The sequence below is a fragment of the Haliaeetus leucocephalus genome, unplaced genomic scaffold, assembly GCF_000737465.1.
Source record: "Haliaeetus leucocephalus isolate CR32 unplaced genomic scaffold, Haliaeetus_leucocephalus-4.0 Scaffold92, whole genome shotgun sequence".
In the NCBI taxonomy this organism is placed as follows: domain Eukaryota; kingdom Metazoa; phylum Chordata; class Aves; order Accipitriformes; family Accipitridae; genus Haliaeetus; species Haliaeetus leucocephalus.
The window spans coordinates 7415313-7433321 of NW_010972528.1; the positions used below are offsets into that span (position 1 = coordinate 7415313).

Consider the following 18009-nt stretch of genomic DNA (forward strand, 5'->3'; position numbering starts at 1 on the left):
ATCTCATATAAAAATTTGAAATTATGTACTGTATAATTCTTTTGCAGAGTGGTATCTGGTACCTATGTCAGAGTGAGCAGAATGTCAAGTAAGGCCAATGAGAAAAGTAGATCCCTTATATGTGTTGTGGGTTTTGCCACTGTATTCTTTTCATTTATGATGAATTCTCAAGTTGCATCACTTTTGTTTAGTTGGTTTCTAATATCTTGGAAGTTTAGTACCTCTTGCAGTCGGTTCTGTCTCACACCCTTTCTCCCCCTACTTCTTTTTGGTCTAGAGGTGGAGCAGACACCACTTCAGGAAGCTCTGAATCAACTCATGAGACAGCTGCAGAGGTAAATGTCTGTGCTACAGGCTTTCAGAGTTATGAAATGAAAATAACATACATTAAGGGAAGAGGTGTATAAAAAGCTGAGGGAAAATATTATTGCTAAATATATTGCTAACAGGACTGTTTTAGGAATTTAAGTACTAGTTTAAGAATGCATACTTATAACTTCTCAGCTTAGGCTTCCTGTAAACACCTCCAGTTTCAAATTTAAAGTACTTTTAAAAAACTTTCAAAAACAGGACAATTTTCCAATAGTGTGATGCTTTCTTTATAAGAACCTTTTTTCAGAGAGGCACAAGAGTTTGGAATGAACTTGCCAGAACTTCTTTTAGCTTGAGTTCTCCTATTTTTAGCATTATTTACTATAAAAAGGAAGTATGCACTTGAAAACTTAAACCATGTTCTCATACTGTCTTATTAACCAAATTTTTTATCTTTTGATGATAACAATCAGATTTGCAGAATTTGCAGTTCTTTCAAGTAGTCTGTGGTTTAAGATACTCTTTCTTGACCTTAAGAATATCTTTGTCTTGTACAAGAGTGGTTGAAAGATCTTTTCCTTTACCTGCCTCACCAGGTTAAGCTTGAAACTTTGTTTGCGAGTTCTCTCTTAACCTTAAATTTTCAAGACCTTGGTGTCAGTTTCAAGAAATGTAACAGTCAACTATCAAAAAGTGTGTGTGTTTGTTTTGGCTGCCTTTCCATGCACACAGAAAGCAGCAGCCGCTTTTGGATTTGAATCCTGTTTCAGTTGGAAGCTATTGTGCAAGTGTTCCACGGGTTTTGCAGAATATCTGCACTCTGTGCTTCTGCAGTATGTGTAGCAAAATGCTTTTTCACTGTTCTCTGGTAACTTGGCAACTGGGAGTAGAAATCCTTAAGTCATCAGTAAGCCTCAGGAAAAAGGCCTGAAATGGCAAGGGTTTCACCAGTGCGTGTAGTATCAGCACTGGTGTGGGAGGCCAGTCACTTGCTACAGAGTTTAGTGAAAAGCAAAAAAACAGTGGTTCTAGAGGAGAGATTCTTGCCAGCTTATCAAGTAAGACTGATCCTAAGGACAAGATACCAACCAACTGTATTTGATTTTAATGCTATTAGAAGCACCCAGGAACATCAGTGTATGTCAGAGATCACCAAAAGTCTTAGGAAATTTTAACATTAAAAAAAAAAATTAAGATTATATAATCTGAAAATTAACATAATCATACATATACACATTCTATCACAAGTTTTAGCAACAAGCTTTCCCTTCTGTTAATTTCAGAGTAAGCAATGAATGACAAGTATACATTCTTATGACATTTGTTCCCTTTATTTTTCAATGACTTAATTATAATATAAAACCACTTTTCGAAAAGCCAAAACCTAAAAAAAAAAAACCCAGCTTTTTTATTTTTTTATTAATCTTCTTGGGAACATAGGTAGTTATCAAAATGTAGAATTAACTTCTAAAATATGTTTGTAGCACTTTTTTGGTATGTGGGTTTGCATAGGGGATCTTTTCAACCTTCAAAAGTGGAAGATTATGCTGACACACGCCATTTCCAGCTTTATGTTTTTGATTCCTTTTCAGCTTAGTCCTTTCCTTTCTATTTAATTCCAAGCTCAATATGTTCTTTGTTATAAGTCAAAACATAAAAAACTGCCTTTTTGTTTCTTAACAGAAAGGATCCAAGTTCTTTCTTTTCATTTCCTGTGACTGACTTTATTGCCCCTGGCTATTCCATGATCATTAAAAACCCAATGGATTTTAGTACCATGAAAGAGAAGATCAAGAACAATGGGTACCAGTCCATAGAAGAATTAAAGGTAATTCTGTAAATTTAATTTTGACTACAGCGATGTATTATGCTCAATTGACTTGAACTCTAGTATTTTATGAGAATATGAAGATGCCAAAAGAACCACGACTTCTGCCTGAAGAAATGCTTCATGTTGAATTTTTGTGAGCGAGTAAGTTCTGGAAGTGAAAGAAAAAACACTTCTGGTTTGTAAATAATGCATCTCAAAGATGTGGATGGTTTCAGGTTTTATGCAGGATTAAACAGAACCTGTCAGTTTGTCCTTTAGCATGTCATTTTAGATCTTTACTGAAGAATAAAAATGTTAGCATTTCTGTCAGACTGCTCTCTCTTTTTTTTTCTTTTTTTTTTTTTTTTTTTTTTTTTTTTAAGGTATTGCCTCTCAAGGAGTCTGGTGAATTTATTGGCTTTGCCTGTCTGTTACTACTTCGTCACTTGCCTCCTGTCACCTTTGTGCTAGCTAGGCTTATCTAGTCATGTAGATCCACAACTAGTGAAGGCAAGATGAGCTCAGTCATGTTGGCAGCAACTGCTTAACCCTGTGCTGTAGTGTGTCTAGTGGATTTGAGGGCCTGTTTTGAAGGCCCCTAAAGCTTTCAAAAGATGTGGGGGCTTGTTTTGTCTTGTTTTCTTCAGCAGAAATATTCTCTAGTTCTTTACCAGGCTAGATGAGGACATGACAAGTGTAATTTGTGTGTAATTAACAGTTGAACTTAGGCAGATGTTAGTAAATAGTGTTGCTTGTATTTTCTTGCACATTCTTTAGAGCTCCAAAACTTAAGAAGAATATTCCCTGTTGTTTCAGCTGTTTCTGGTTAGTTTTTAATTTTAACTTTTTTGTTTTTGTAAATACCTGAAAATGTGATAAAACATATCTACCTGTAGAGGCTCTGCAGTGAGTATAGAAGTGAAGTTTCTAGCTCAGTCATTCAAGAAATGAACTTCAAATAAGCATACATTTCTTTGTATGAAACTTTGGCATATTCCTTATAATGATTTGACTTTGAATAGCAGCTTTTCTGTTTTTAAAGTTAGCTTTATTGTCTTTTTAAGTTGCTTCCCTTTGTTTTAATGACTGCTGATTGGTCAGGGAAGTGGTAATTTTAGCTAAGAGGGCTTTCATTAAAACTTTAAAAACTACAAAAAATACTGAACACTTAAGAATACTTTCAGCATGTTTATTGGGGTGCTAGTTTTGAGACTTGAACCTAATTTACATACTTTTGTTTAGATTTTTAATTAAATAGATTTCTTTAATTAATTAAAAATGTTCTTTGAAGTTTTTTTTTCCCTAAAGCTTAAGACACTGCATTTGCAACAAGGATTTTAATACAGTATACTATAAAATTCTTTCATTCCAAAATTATTAATGTCTGTACAGGACAACTTCAAACTGATGTGTACTAACGCAATGATTTACAACAAACCAGACACCATTTACTACAAAGCTGCAAAAAAACTGCTGCACTCAGGGATGAAGATACTTAGCCAGGTAATAGAAAATACAAACCAAAATACTAAAAAATATGCTTCTTCCTTTTTGATCCCTCTTTCATTCCACTTTTCTTACAGGAATCTCATGAAAATTAATAAAAACTTGCTTAACGTTTGTCAAATGGTTGCATGTTGCAATTTAAGTAGTACATTGTTTTAAGGCTTATGCTTTAGTACTGCTACCAGATCAGCTATTGAAGAGGTATTTGCATTTAATATTTAATTTTCTAAGCTGCCATTCTACTTGCTAGTTTACGAAAGAACTGAAATGAAATCATCCTCTGTGGGTAGGTTACAAAAAGAATAATTCAGTTAGCAAATAAAAGGATTCTGGTGTTTTTTAGGAGAGAATTCAGAGCCTGAAACAAAGTATAGAATTCATGGCTGACCTGCAGAAGACAAGGAAGCAGAAGGACAAGATGGAACTGCAGCAAACTGTGGAAGATGAAAATGGTCCTGGCAAAGACAAAGGAGAACCTGTGGATGGTGACACCAAAGCATTCAAAACACTTAGCAAAGAACACAAAAAGTGAAGTATTGTCTCAATAAGAATTATAGGGTACACCCTTTAAATGCAACTGAAACAGGATGATTTTTAGGGATTAAAGAGTGGTTGTGGGTTTCTCCCTTCTGGTACTGCATATAGACTAAGACTTCATCTCAAGGGAGCAACATTTATATAAAGAGTCCTCATATACCAGAAATAACTAAGTTTAGAATATTTTATGATACCACCATTTTTTTATGTAGGTAACCCTGTGCTGCTCATCAACTCCATTCCTTCAATTATTTTCTATTTTAGTGTCTATTTCACATAAGTAGTATTGCTTTGGAGAAAGCTTGCAGATGTGATCTTTTAAACATTTTGGTACAAATAACTATATAGCCTATGTCAAGTACTTTTTTTTTTTTTTTTTGGCATAGTAGTTGTATTTGAAACATGTAAATGCATAGCTACAGAATGTATGTTTCCTGAAATATCTTTTAATATCTAGAAATACCCCTTTCAATGTTCTGAAATACTGGTGACTTTATTTTCACAGATTTGAAAATACAGATGGTAAAATTCAGAGTATCTAATATTTTATTTTACCAAAAATACCTTTGTTAGTTTTGTCGAAGTGATGACGTAAAATCTGGCAAAATGCTAAAGTAGGACATTAGTATGGCTGAAGTAAGCTAAACACAGAGACCTTTACAGTTACTAACATAAAAAAGCATTTGCTGATACAAATCTTTGTCACCTATTTTCACCAGCTATATTAAATACAGTCATATTAAATGGCGCTTTTGTGTTAGTTGTTTTGTCTACTAAAACAGTTTGCATAGTTGGCAAAAACAGTTTCATCACTGTATCCTTTTGTGATGTTTAGCCAAATGGTGTCTGTTAAAGCTAGTAACTAGGTTGTGTGGGTTTTATTCACAGGAAGGACAAAGATCTACTTGAAGACAAATTACGAAACAATAGCTTGGAAAGGGAACAAGAGCAGATTGATCGTATTGTTAGAGAATCTGGTGGAAAGTTAACAAGACGACTTGCAAACAGCCAGGTAAATCCTTGTGGATTTGGTAACTCCTTTCACTTTTTCATAAACCAGGCTTACTTAGCATCTTAAGTCCCTTGAAACTCAAGGTATGCTTTTACTACAGTTTACATAATTTTACACACGACTGATCATCTGTGTAACATCATACGGTTAAAATAAAAAAGGTGTATCTGTTGAATGCATGCTGAATTTCATCAGCAGAGCAAGTTCAGCTTAAATTTTCAGGAATTTTAGATAAAGTAGTAGAAAAGGATGAATATCAGGAACCTCAAGAAAATACACCAACTCTGACCTGCAAAAAAACCCCATAGTTCTGAAACAGCCACACATCTGATCAAAGGTTATTAATGTCACTGGAGAAGGAACCCAGTTTGGTAATACTGGGTCCATTTAATTTTCTGCATGAATTACATATTTTATCTCTTAGCCTCTGCAGAAACATTAATATTTATATAATTTCTTAATTCCTTGTGCCTATACCATAATAAAGTTACCTAGTGAAAATAAAGAAGTTAGAGCAGCACTCACTTGTGATTGATCTTTCCAAATCCCTTTCCAATTCTTATGGAAAAGACAGTTTCACTTGTTGTTTTTATTAGTTTAAGGACCATGAATTTCAACTAATATGTAAATTAAAATAGTCTGATCTTATTTCAGTATGAATTTGAAAGAAGAAAACCAGATGGTACAACAACTCTGGGCCTTCTTAATCCGGTTGACCTTACTGCGGGAGGTAAGTTGGCATTGTTCAGGTAACAACCCACTTCCACCTACCTGGTCTGCTGCTTATTTGCTGGGGCAGAGCAGCAAATATGCTGGCCAAGAACTGAATGCTTCTTTACAGTCTGATAAAGATCTGAATTTAAAAAGCTGCAGCTGAGGGAGCACATAGATGAGGACCAATTGTGGCTGTTGTTAGGAGCAGCTGGAAGGAGCCTGCAGTAGCTGTTGCTTCTCCTTTTTTATGTCAGCTGTTTGTGGGAGCTGCAAGATTGCCATTGGAGAAGAGACTACCTGCCCTATGCTTGGGCACATTTAATTCTTGGACTCAAACTTTTAAGTCTGGTCCATGTACAGAGTGCAGTGTCTGCTGACCCAGAAGGTCACAGATGTTCCAGAATTGGCCACTGAGAACTGAGTCCCAGATCATTTTGCCGTGTCAGTGCCATCTGTGTAGTGCCACTAGCTAAAAGAATGCAGGTGCTTGACTAACTAACTGCCAGCTCATTACAGAGCCGAACTAACTAGGTCTAGAAGAGACAGAAACCAAGCTGAAAACTTGAATTCCCCCTTCCCCTATTTGTGCAGTAGGAAACATCAGAAAGAATAAATAAAGTGTGGTCTTTCACATTAAGAATCAGATCCTCTTTAATGATGCAGCCTCTGTTAGGGGAGGACAGGACAGAGGAGGACTGATAGTGAAAACATAACATTTAGGTTGAATCTTCTATACTTAATTAGTATTACCACTTACTTGGTCCAGATTCATGTTTAAGACTACACACGGTCATTAGTGTGAAGCATTTGGAGAGGAAAACACACTTTGAGAGTTGTATCCTGTTTATTCTGAAGTTTCTGGCTACGAGTATTATTAAATGAGTTTGGACATCTTCCTATGTCACTTAACTATGCCTTCATTATTTCTGTATTTTGATATATCCTATTGTAGAACCAGGTTACTGCCCTGTAAAGCTGGGTATGACAGCAGGAAGACTTCAGTCGGGAGTTAATACGTTACAAGGGTTCAAAGAAGATAAAAGAAACAAGGTTACTCCAGGTAAGTGCTGATTTTTTTTAAAAATATAAATCCTCCTCCTTATATAAACAAAATATGTTGATCTCATTACTAGCACACAAATAGTTTGGAACTGGTTTTTTTTAATGATAAAGCACATTATTGCATGTATCTATCACACAACTAAGCAACACATCACAAAGTCTAGCTTAATTTACACATACAGAAGGGGAGGCACATTTAATAAATGTTCATCTGTATTGAGAAGACGAACTATACCAGATAGTTAAAGGTTTTTGCTAGCTTTGAAACAGCATAGTGGGGAGCCTGAGAACCTGTTACTGGCACCAGACTGAATTTTCATGTTGCATTAAGGCACACAGTATTGTTAATAAAACATTTGTAAATAAAAATGCATGATATAGATGTTACTAAAAGATATAACAGCGTGAACAGGTGGTATTCTGTGAAAGTTTGTTTTCGCCATAAGAAATATGTTCCTAAAAGTTTCTTTTGGGGGACTGTTTTACAACCCCTTCTCATTTTTATCTGATACATGCATATCAGAGGTAATAATTAGTACTGTCATTACTCATTAGTGACATACTTGAATTACGGACCCTATAGTTCCTATGCTCCAACATATGATTCTACATTTGCCAACATAAGCAAAGAAGATTCTGACTTAATCTATTCAACGTATGGGGAAGACTCTAATCAAGGATCTTTCAGGTAATCAAACAAGTAGGATGCATATTACAGCTTTCATGTACAGGAGCAGTTATGGGCTATGTCTTTACTGTTGAATGATGTCACTACTTTCTTTGTAGCCTACTGGGTTTTGTTTATTTGTTTTATAAGAGGATTTGCCTGTAAAGTGAAATTAGCCAAGATTGAAGGATTTTGATGTTACTGATACATAGGAACACAGTCTAAAATTTAAGTATATTTATGACTAACTCTGAAAGACTTGTGTTCAAAGCCAGAAAAATGTTGAGTGGTACAAATGATTATACAGACTGGATTTTTTTAACATTAATGAACTTAATTACTGCGTTGAGTGAGACACATCTTTGTTAATGTCAAATACTGAGCAAACTACTATAGTCATAGTGGGAGAGCTGAGTCCAGAGGTAGCGATTCCCAATTTAATTCTTAAATAGTGTGTACACTGCTTGATTTTTGTATTATTTACTACAGTAAAAATAATTAATTCTCATTGTTTTTATTATTCTTGTTTATAGAAACTTCAGAGTTAAAGTCCTTTTGTTTTATGAGAATCTCAAAAATGGAATATGCAGTGGTATAAATTCATATGAAATGTGGGAATACTTAAGTAAAGTGCAAATGCTCAGGGGCTGTGCAAGTTTGCTTTCAGTTCGATGCAGCTGCCTGAGGCAGTATACTTTTCCTAGTTTTTCAGTTTTTGTTAGGAGTCTGGGTTCCTCAGCTACAAAAGGCATGGATGATTAAACTAAAGCAAGCCATTTAGATCAAATTCTCTGCTACTTTTTGTGTTTTCTATGCTGTACCTATTAGTTTGACTTTAACTTTTTTCCATTGAATGTCTGGTTTGAAAGTAGTTACCTTAACTATCTTTTGATCTTTTAGTATTCATGACTTTTTGATGAAATCACAAGATTATCCTTTCTTAATGGCTGATAGTTTGCTTGATGTTCTAACTAAAGGAGGACATTCTAGAGCTCTCAGAGAACTAGAAATGGTAAGAGTGGATTTGTGTACTGTCTGGTCTTTGGTTTTAGCACACCAGCTATAAAGCTAGAGAAAGATGCTGCTGCTCCTATTGATGGGCACCCTTTTAATTGGTAAAATTTGAAAGTGAACACTGATCTTTGTCTCCAGTGGATGGATTTTCTGGAAAGGGATTATTCTGACGTGAACAGTGAAACGTGAAAATTAACAAAGTATTGTAGATAGAGACAGAGTCACACATTCTTTCTCTGTCTGCTCTCCCACTCCCATTAGCACTAGCTCCTGTTCCATTTAAGTAAGAAAATATCAATAAGCAGTTGTTTAGAAATGAGGTGATCATGGACGGGTTTTCTTGTTGCTGTGGGAAGTTTATCACGTTCCTAGCAGCTGCTGTTTAGTTCAGGAGAATTAGTAACTACTTTTTCCCTTTACTTGGTGCAATGCTTTTAAACTCAAATATGTGCTATGTAAAAATACTAAAGAGCTACTCTTCAAATTCATAGGAGATTTCAGTACCTGTACGTGCCAAACATGACTGAAATTAAAGGGGCTGATTTGACAATCTTAATTGACAATCCAATAATTAGTTGAGAATCTCCACAAGACAGTTCCTGTTAACTAAAAGTCGATCTGAGTTTCACATCAGTGTAAACTGTTGCAATAAACAGCTCATAGCCTTTTACTAATGGGTCAAATATTAGCTAAATTAATAGTAGAAGTAGTTCATGGATCAAAGATCAACCTTTAGCCCCAGTTCAGACCTTTGCTTAGCATTACTAGTTTAGCTCTTTTCTAGTACTCAATAATGACACTGACTTGCAGGGTTCAACCACTACTGTTGCAAGTATTGAGAGAAATACGTTATGTATAGAAACAGAATACATTTCAGCCTCTAATAATCATCCTCCTTTTTCTTTCTGCCCCCCAGTAAATAACCTCTGATGTGACATCACTGGGGAAAAGCATGTGGACTTTGCAAAAATCTATAAAATGTGTGCTGTAAAAGTGTATTTTAGCAAATGTTAATATCTGAAGAAAGCCCTCTAAAAAATAGCTACTTTGTAACTTGCTTTACAGAGAAAGCTCATTATGACATTGTATATTTACCTCACTTTAAAAATACTGCATTTTGTAAGGTTTTACTTTAACCTTAAAGAAAAGATTAATTTTAATGTATTCTTTAAAAATCCTTTCTCTATTCAGCCATTGGAGGAAGCTGAAGGCCCACATGAAAGAAGCAATGCAATAAAAGACATAAAGGTAAAATTTTTCTGTATCAACTAACTACTCTAACCACAGTTATAAAACTGCCTACAACTGTAAGGCCTATGCAGCTACACTGAGACTTTGACAAGCTGTAAATACACACTATGATGTGACTCGTGACAGCAGCATGCTCTTTTGTAGGCATTTGGAGAGTAAGAATCTCCAAAAAGTTAAGTCTTAAATGAGACTGTATGTCAAGAGAACTGGAAGAAAATGCTTATATATTTTTGTTTGCTATTGTTTAACTATGTGTTAGGTTGGCAGCTACAGTTGTTTTATTCCTATATTAATCTAGTTTGGTTTAACAGGAACTTGTAATATAAGTGTTAAATATCACATGATACATAGCTATTTTTGAGAAGTTTCTGAAATACCTTGTGCCCCTATAGGTATACAATATATTTCTCAAATCGTTCCACACGAACTTTATTCAGTTAGAAAAAGCATAGCACTAGTTCTAGGGAAAGGACTACCCTCCTGAAGCCTTCATCTGCACCCAGTTCCCAGGTTGGTTTTGAATTTTGGCCTCAGATCTTAAATAAATTCTCTTTTAGGTGAGCTCAGGGAATTATTTTTTTTACTGGGATGCTGGTCTTAAGTTACTGTATCATTTGTGCACACCCCCAGTGTTTTTGGCAGATGCCATTTTCTGTGTGAGTATGAAATGGAATAGTAAACTAACTGTAGAACAGTAAAAGTTTCACAGGGTGTCTTTTCACCTTTCCCTCTATACGTTCACATTTTTGTGGAGCAGACTAATTTTAACTAACTTTGTGTTCTGATTTTCCCCAGACAATTTTATTGCTTCAAGGCTGGTGTAAATATTATCTAAATTATTAGTTACTGCTTTATTTTTTTTAGATTATGGAAATTGATATTGGTGCCAGGCTGGACTCTACTAGTAATGACAGACTTACAGCACTAAAAGCAGTTACAAACTTTGGCATGCCTATAGAAGAGTTTGAGTCTGAGGGTGAGTTTTCTTGGTAATTGCACTTCTGGTATGTCTGTACCTGTTTCAATTTCTCAATCCTTTTGCATAGTCAGCCGTACCATATTTTATATTGTAATATAAGTAAATATACTCTCTTACTAGTTAGGACTTTTTGTTCTTCATTAAACAGAGGCTGAAATCTTCCAGAGGAAACTTGATGAAACAACGAAGCTTCTGAGAGAACTCCAGGATGCTCAGAACGAACGACTAAGTACAAAACCACCCCCTAATATGATTTGTCTTCTGGGTCCATCTTACAGAGAGATGCACTTGGGTAAATACACTCTTTCTGATCACTCTTGCAGGATTGATCAAGTCCCAACTTGTATCAACTCCATGAAAAACAAAAGTTTAACAGTTATAGTGCACAAGACATGCCCTGTTAGGCCTAGAAGATTTATTTACTTTTTTTTTTAATGTAAAGCCAGATGAAAGTTTTGAACAGTAGTTACAAGTATTTTGTCTTTCTTTATTAATAAATTTTTCTAGAACTGACTGGGAGCTTTCTCTATGCCATGGGGCAGATGACAGCCAAACACCTCTAACTCCATGATTCTTACAGTGTCTTTGAACAGGGATTGCTTAAGTATTACCACGTTCTTATTGTAAGGCTGGCTTTATTCCACGTTTGATCTAGTTATCAGTCTATTGTATTATACCAATTAATACCAGTCATACATTCTTTAATTATTGGAGCAAAGCTTCTTTTCTCACAGGTCAGTTACACAGTCCGTGTTAATAGCAGACTTCTAAGATAGACTGTGTGCAGAGGGTATCTGTTTTGCAAGTAAAACTAACTTATGCAATATCAACTACAGCATATGCGGTCTAAAATAACCACCTCAGTGTGAAAATTCCCCATTATTGGAGAAATAATACCAAGTTGGTATTACACCGAGTCTCAACCAGATCAAATATTACCTTTCTTAAAAAGTTTTAAGTACTTACAGCTTCCTTCTGGAGGGAAAACCACATTTGTAGCAACAAGAACAGTCTCTCTAGTTTATATACAAAACTAAATGCTGAATCCTGAAAGCCAGGCATTACTAACACAGCTGCTATGTGGGTGCCAGCAGATCTCTCCCAGCTGCTGTATTAGTGTGACCCAAGCATCATTAGCATACTCTTTAATTTGCTGTGTTTCTTCATGGCAGCAAGCCTTGGTCAGCAGCTGTTTCGTTCCTCCTGTTCTTCTTAACCATCTCTTTTATGGTTCCCTGTATATCTTGCATGATTGCACACAGTACAACAAAACTCTTCTGTTGCAGAGACATTATTTAATGCAGTTCCATTTGTACTTAAATCGCTAAAGTGTACAGGGTGAAGGGCTCATTTCAGTGATTTCGTGTCTATATATAGCATATAAATATATCCACCTATCTTTTCTAGCTGAGAGAGTAACCAATAACCTGAAAGAACTCGCACAACAAGTGACTCCAGGGGATATTGTTAGTACATACGGAATCCGGAAAGCAATGGGAATTTCAGTTCCTTTACCTGATACAGAAGAGAGCTGGGTAGATTTGACAGAGGGTGAGTATACAAAAATGTAGTGTAGCATCTGTTCAACTACAACAAAACCACATCTGCAAATCATTAAACTGACTTGTGGTAGAACTTGCAGTAACTTAGTTCCAACTTTCAGTTTCTCTCCCCTTTTTAAAATTCTGTTTCTAATGAAAAGTTGCTGTGTTTGGTCTCGGTCCAAAATTAATCATTTGGATGTATGGAACTTTGGTTCAACTACATAAAGTAGTTATTTTACCATTCATCTTACAGCATTGCCAAATTTTAAAGCATGGCAATCCATTCAATTTTAGTTTTTCCATGTAGTGTAAAGTTAAAAGAGTTAAAATTCCTCACTTGCTAAAACAAGGACATCATGCTTCCTTCTGCTCCAAGCTTTTGGCTGTGCACACCTTTTGCTTAATTTGGCCAGCTGTAGTGCTTTGTAAGTTGGCAGCATCAGTTCAACTCAACTCATCCAGCCAAAAGGAACTACTGTTTTTGCTGGATTAAGGAGTCAGGTCAGTGGAAAATCTTAAGTGCCAGAACCACATCTGCCCCTTGTGGCACACAAACTGTAAAAGCATACCCAGAGTTTGTGTTCATCCCCAATTTTTAAGGCAGGTAAGAATTTCCTTTCAAGAAACGTAATTTGCACAACAACTTTACTCAATCTGTGGTTTATAAAAAGTTACAGTTAAGATGTTATTTATGAGAAGAGTGGGATTACTTCAGGAACTTATCTTTTCAAGGAAACTGCTCAAGAAAATTTCAAAATTTTTGAGCAATTTCTTTTTCATAGCACTGTACAAGAGAGGCTGTGTAACAGAACCAACTGAAGTAATCTTTTCTTGCACTGTTATAGAACATACAGCTAACTCAGGACTATCTGCACAAATAGCAAATTACTTTAGGAGTATTCTATTATATATGCATTTCTTTCATTTAAAAGTTCTATATGCTAATTGACCTGGTATCCGTTGTAAACTTTCAGACTTTCAAGAACCTAGAAAGACTGTCACCATCCCTGAAAATGACTGTGGTCCAGTTACAGTCTGAAGCTCCAGTTAAGTTTACAGCTGTTTGTTTGATTCTATTTAAGAACCAGATAAACTTCCTTCAGGTGCATTCACTGAGCACTTGTATATTGTGTGTTAAACTACTTTTGTTTATTAAATTTTGGAACTGATGACATTTGAAATTGAATGGTTTGTATTGGAGTTACTTCTGCTACATAAATGCACTAAACTATTCTTTTTGCATTCCTTATTATTTTAAAGCAACTCTGCGGCATTTAAGTTTTCCTAGATTAAGTGTCTGGAAAAGTCAAAGCATAAGTGAAAATGTGCCTATATGGTGCAGGGACTCAACCAAAAGTTTCTAAAAGCAATGTATGGACTCTGTATCTGAATCTGGTTGGGGCAAAAATCATTAGTGTCTGAACATGTGAGTTTCCCTTTTTAAAACTACTGTGCAACTCTTATGATAATGAGGAATAGAAATAAACTTTTTAAATAAAACTGATGTAGCCTGATGAATTAACAAAGGATCAGCTTTGTGAGACTTTGACTGTGGATGAATCTCCTCTTTGAGAAACACCGCCATCTGCTCATAGTATTGTGAAACTTGAGGGCCAACTTAGAAACATACCATGATGATCAGGTGAGACTAACAAACCCACTTGCTGCCAGTAGGTAAAAACGCCAGCTTTCAGGCACAGAGGAGAATTCAAGCACTTTTGCAGGATTATATATGTACCCAGTGACTTTTGTACAAGTCAGCTTTTCCCTATGTTCGTCAGTTACTTCTGCGCAGTCATGCAGTGCTATACATAGGTTCTACCACAGGCATCCTTAAGGATTTTTAAATGTCACTTCTTTTTACCCCATGGTTCCAGTATAACCTTGCACTCTCAGGAATGACATGCAGTGTTTCAGCTCCATCTGATGAGCAATTGCTCACATACCCAGTGGCATGGAATTGAAACAGAAGTAATTTACGGGCAAAGCACGATGGTGAATTCCACCCTCTACCCCCAGTCTTAGGGCCCACATCATCCTTACACTCCTTCCTTCCTCCTCTCCAAAAACACCTGCAGAAGTGTTTGTTTAATTGTTTTTAAACTTTCATGATTCTTAAAATTCATTCCAAAAAGGGTGAACTGTTAACCTGAATTTTTCTCCAGGAGTGTCCATTGTCCCAGAGTAGTTCTTTAATAAAGTCACCACTAGAGCTTTTTCACAGTTCTAGGTAATAGCAGCTGAAATAATAATACTCCAGGGAATGAAATTTTCCAGTACTATTTAAGTCATTTTCATGCTATAAGAGAAGACAAGATGCACAACAACCATACCAGCCAAATTATTATTGACTCACCCTATAGCATCTCATTTCCCTTCACTTACCTTTCATATAGTGCAGTAGGAGGCCACAGATGACAGGAAACTGAGTATTGAAATTATTCCTTACTTGTTGAACACAAGTATGTCACTCTACATGCTTTCTGCTTAACACAAATTTTTTAAAAAATATAAATACCGAGTTTATGAGTAAACACAATCTCATTAACTCTACAGGGTATAAGAAATATATCTCCTTTTTATAGGAATCTTCATCAAAATAATTGCAAAACCAAATAAGTTTCAGGAAGTTTTTTATTTAATGGTAAAAACAAAAGTTTGTTCTTTAAAATAGATTGCTAATTCAAGACGTTATTAGCTCTTTGAATTAGATACAGTGCCATTTTTTCAGTTTAAGAAAACAATAATGCTGTAAGGAGGATTTTTCTTACAAGGTTACTTCCTCAATTTTAAATTTCACAGTTTGCTCACAAAAGGACTGCTGAAAACAATTATTTAAATATAGTTGCTTCTTCAGTTTAATTTTTTCTGTGGTTGAATATAGCTCTCATATTGTACAGTTCCAGTTCTGATGAGAAATTAGAAAGTCAAGTCATCCTCAGATACAACCTATTTTCTATTACACACGGTTTCTAACTTCTCCAAGTATGCCTTGCACAGTACACTAACATTGAGTGAAAGTGTAAGCACATAATGGCCTTTTAAACTGCAACAAAAACCTACTTGTTCCAGTTTGAAAGCTACAGCTCTTTATACCACTTCTGTAAATGAGGTTAAGTTGAAGTTACGCCCAAGCAAGTTACTAGCCTGATAGGCACTATAATGTAAACAAAAGCATTTCCAAATGCTGTTACAGACAGCGAATTTTCTTTCTCAGATAACTTACATCTACATTCTACTAGGGCTGTGAACAGAAACACTTCAGAGCCAGCTCTATCTATAGACATAATGCACTTTTCAAAATATATTCATATGGCAAATAGTCACTTAACCTAATATATGACATCAAAGACTGCTGAAAAGAGCCTTTGACACATGCGTGGTCCTTATGAAACAATAAATAAATATCTCAAAACAAATGCTTGCTAGGCATCTGTTGCTACAAATATACAACATACAAGAGTAGCAAAAGCTGTTTGAAAGTTTATTCAACTACAACACTGACCTTATACTGACAAGACACCCAAGTATGAAAATTCCTTCTTCGGCAGAGTCCGTACATGAACCAGACAACCTCAGACTAAGGTTTTCTAATGTCCTATTTTCTGTTGGAGACTTACTACAAACACAGTTTGGCTTACCAAATTGACAAAGGCTATAAGCACAATTTTTAATCCTCAGTTGGACAATATTTAGATCTGTTCCAGTCTTGAAACATAGTCACTTCATCTTCTAAAGAAATTACACAGTAATTAGAAAGCGGCAGTGATGCATAGGACTGCTTGTTAAACACTTTTCCAGCATGGTTTAGTACTAAACCCAGAAATATTAGTAAATGCTGCTTTGTTTGTAGAAGAGTAAGGCTTAAGAAAACAGATTTTGAACTCATTAATCACTGTGCTGTTCAGTCAGACTACATGTGGTATATCAGGGGGAGGGGAAAATCCATCCTTAGTTAATACATGTAATTGGGCACAAGATGTTAGCCTTACAAAATACGATCATCTCCACCAACAGAAAACAGATTAAACTATTACAATAAGTAGAAAAATGCTAATTTAGAAATTAGCAAAAGCCATTAGCAGCTTAAAAACTTTACAAACTAAACGAACTTAAAGCAAGTCCATTTCTGTGGCCTTCTTACTAATGCTCTACATATATTTCACTATTGAGGCTCTGCTGAAACATTTCTGTTATGAATATGTTTTTCCATACATCCTCCTGTAACCTTAAAAACCAATTTGTTTCATAAACTGCATTGCCTTTAAAAGGTGTATAAACCAGCCAGTGGCTTGTCAAATTGAAGAAACAAGAATAGGGAAAAAAAACCAAAACCCACCTCAGACACGGTTCTGTTTATATAGTATCTGCTACTATTTCTAATACTGTCTTATTAGTTCTGTTCTTCAGTTTCCAAACAATTCAAACCAGATTATTTTTTCTTCCATAAGTGCCCTCAAGAATGCAGTCAGTGTGCAGAATTCCTGCCGGGTGTCAGCAATATAAGCTGTTATCAAAGCCTGTCTAACCAAGCATGCAGGATAAACTGCAGGTGCACAGTGCTCCGCAAGATCAGGTATATTTTTTTAAATTTAAAGCCAGAATTTTAAAGACATTCTCTTATGTGACTGTATAAAATGTGCATGCAGATACTAAATACAGAGGCACAGAAATACGAAGGAGAACATGTAATATAATGTAAACACTCCAAACTAGGTGAAAGTTATTTCTGAACAGCTGTTGGTCACAAAAACATTTGTGCACTACAAGGTACTACTATGGATGAGGCAAAGATAATAAAGAAGTGATCCAATACTGTGCAATTAATTCTTTGTTTCCAAACGAGCTCAGCACAATTATCATATGATATATTTGAGTGTACTTGTGTTCCTCTTTCTGTTATTCAGCCATCTTCTGCTGTGAAGTCTGTTTAGCATTAAAAGCAGGATATGCAGTGCCCAGAGTATCATCTCACATGTCTGTGACAAACGCAATACAGTAAGCAGGTGTGCATCAAAGAATGCAGCACTGGAATGTTTTAACATGGTAATGAGTTCTACAGTGCATCCACATATGTTGTTTCTGGAGCTGTTAAGACTCCCACAGTGCAGGTAAGGAAAGGAACTCACTGAAAATGCTTCATGGCAATTCCAGGTAAATCCTTGAAGTATTTCAGGAAAATGTAGTCTTTTTCAGACTGGTGGTTACATGTCTTCTAGGAACTTTTCAGAACTTCTTTAAAAAAAAAAAACAAACCATTCTCTTATCTTGAGATGTAAAAGAAGTAGGAATAGTATATATATATATGTTTTTAGAATAAAGTCCTTCACATAAGGAGGGAAATTCCGAGTCTTCACAGAAGGGAGGCAGTTCTAAGTCTATTTTGATTAACTTCATCGTAGCCTCAGTTCAGTCCCATGCCTTGGAATTTGGCAGTCTCGGTGCAAACAAAGTAAGTCCTCAGTTCTCCCTTGCCTTTGACATTAATGAGCCCCCTACATTCACATGAATATCCCAACTCCTGTAGTATTTTACTCGTTTCTTCTGTGACCTTTGTGTGAAAAGAATTAGAAACTCTTTTAATTCTTCTGATTATTCACA

At 35.6% G+C, this 18009-nt stretch overlaps 2 protein-coding genes across 3 annotated transcripts in view; one reads left to right on the forward strand and one right to left on the reverse strand.

Annotated features, from left to right (window-relative positions):
• BRD7 (bromodomain containing 7) overlaps nucleotides 1–13575 on the forward strand; it is a 15065-nt gene extending 1490 nt beyond the window's left edge. Inside the window, 14 exon segments of the mRNA XM_010585019.1 lie at nucleotides 278–335; nucleotides 1996–2140; nucleotides 3515–3625; nucleotides 3972–4156; nucleotides 5054–5177; nucleotides 5832–5907; nucleotides 6844–6951; nucleotides 7509–7641; nucleotides 8521–8632; nucleotides 9826–9882; nucleotides 10750–10861; nucleotides 11013–11156; nucleotides 12272–12415; nucleotides 13383–13575. Coding sequence (XP_010583321.1) covers nucleotides 278–335; nucleotides 1996–2140; nucleotides 3515–3625; nucleotides 3972–4156; nucleotides 5054–5177; nucleotides 5832–5907; nucleotides 6844–6951; nucleotides 7509–7641; nucleotides 8521–8632; nucleotides 9826–9882; nucleotides 10750–10861; nucleotides 11013–11156; nucleotides 12272–12415; nucleotides 13383–13447 — 1574 coding nt within the window. The 3' untranslated portion in view covers nucleotides 13448–13575.
• Nucleotides 13576–13661: 86 nt separating this feature from the next.
• Nucleotides 13662–18009, reverse strand: part of ADCY7 (adenylate cyclase 7) — a 62593-nt gene continuing 58245 nt past the window's right edge. For both annotated transcript variants that reach the window (XM_010585017.1, XM_010585016.1), the window contains one exon: nucleotides 13662–17959. In XM_010585017.1, coding sequence (XP_010583319.1) covers nucleotides 17813–17959 — 147 coding nt within the window. In that variant the 3' untranslated portion in view covers nucleotides 13662–17812. The remainder of the gene's footprint in view (nucleotides 17960–18009) is intronic.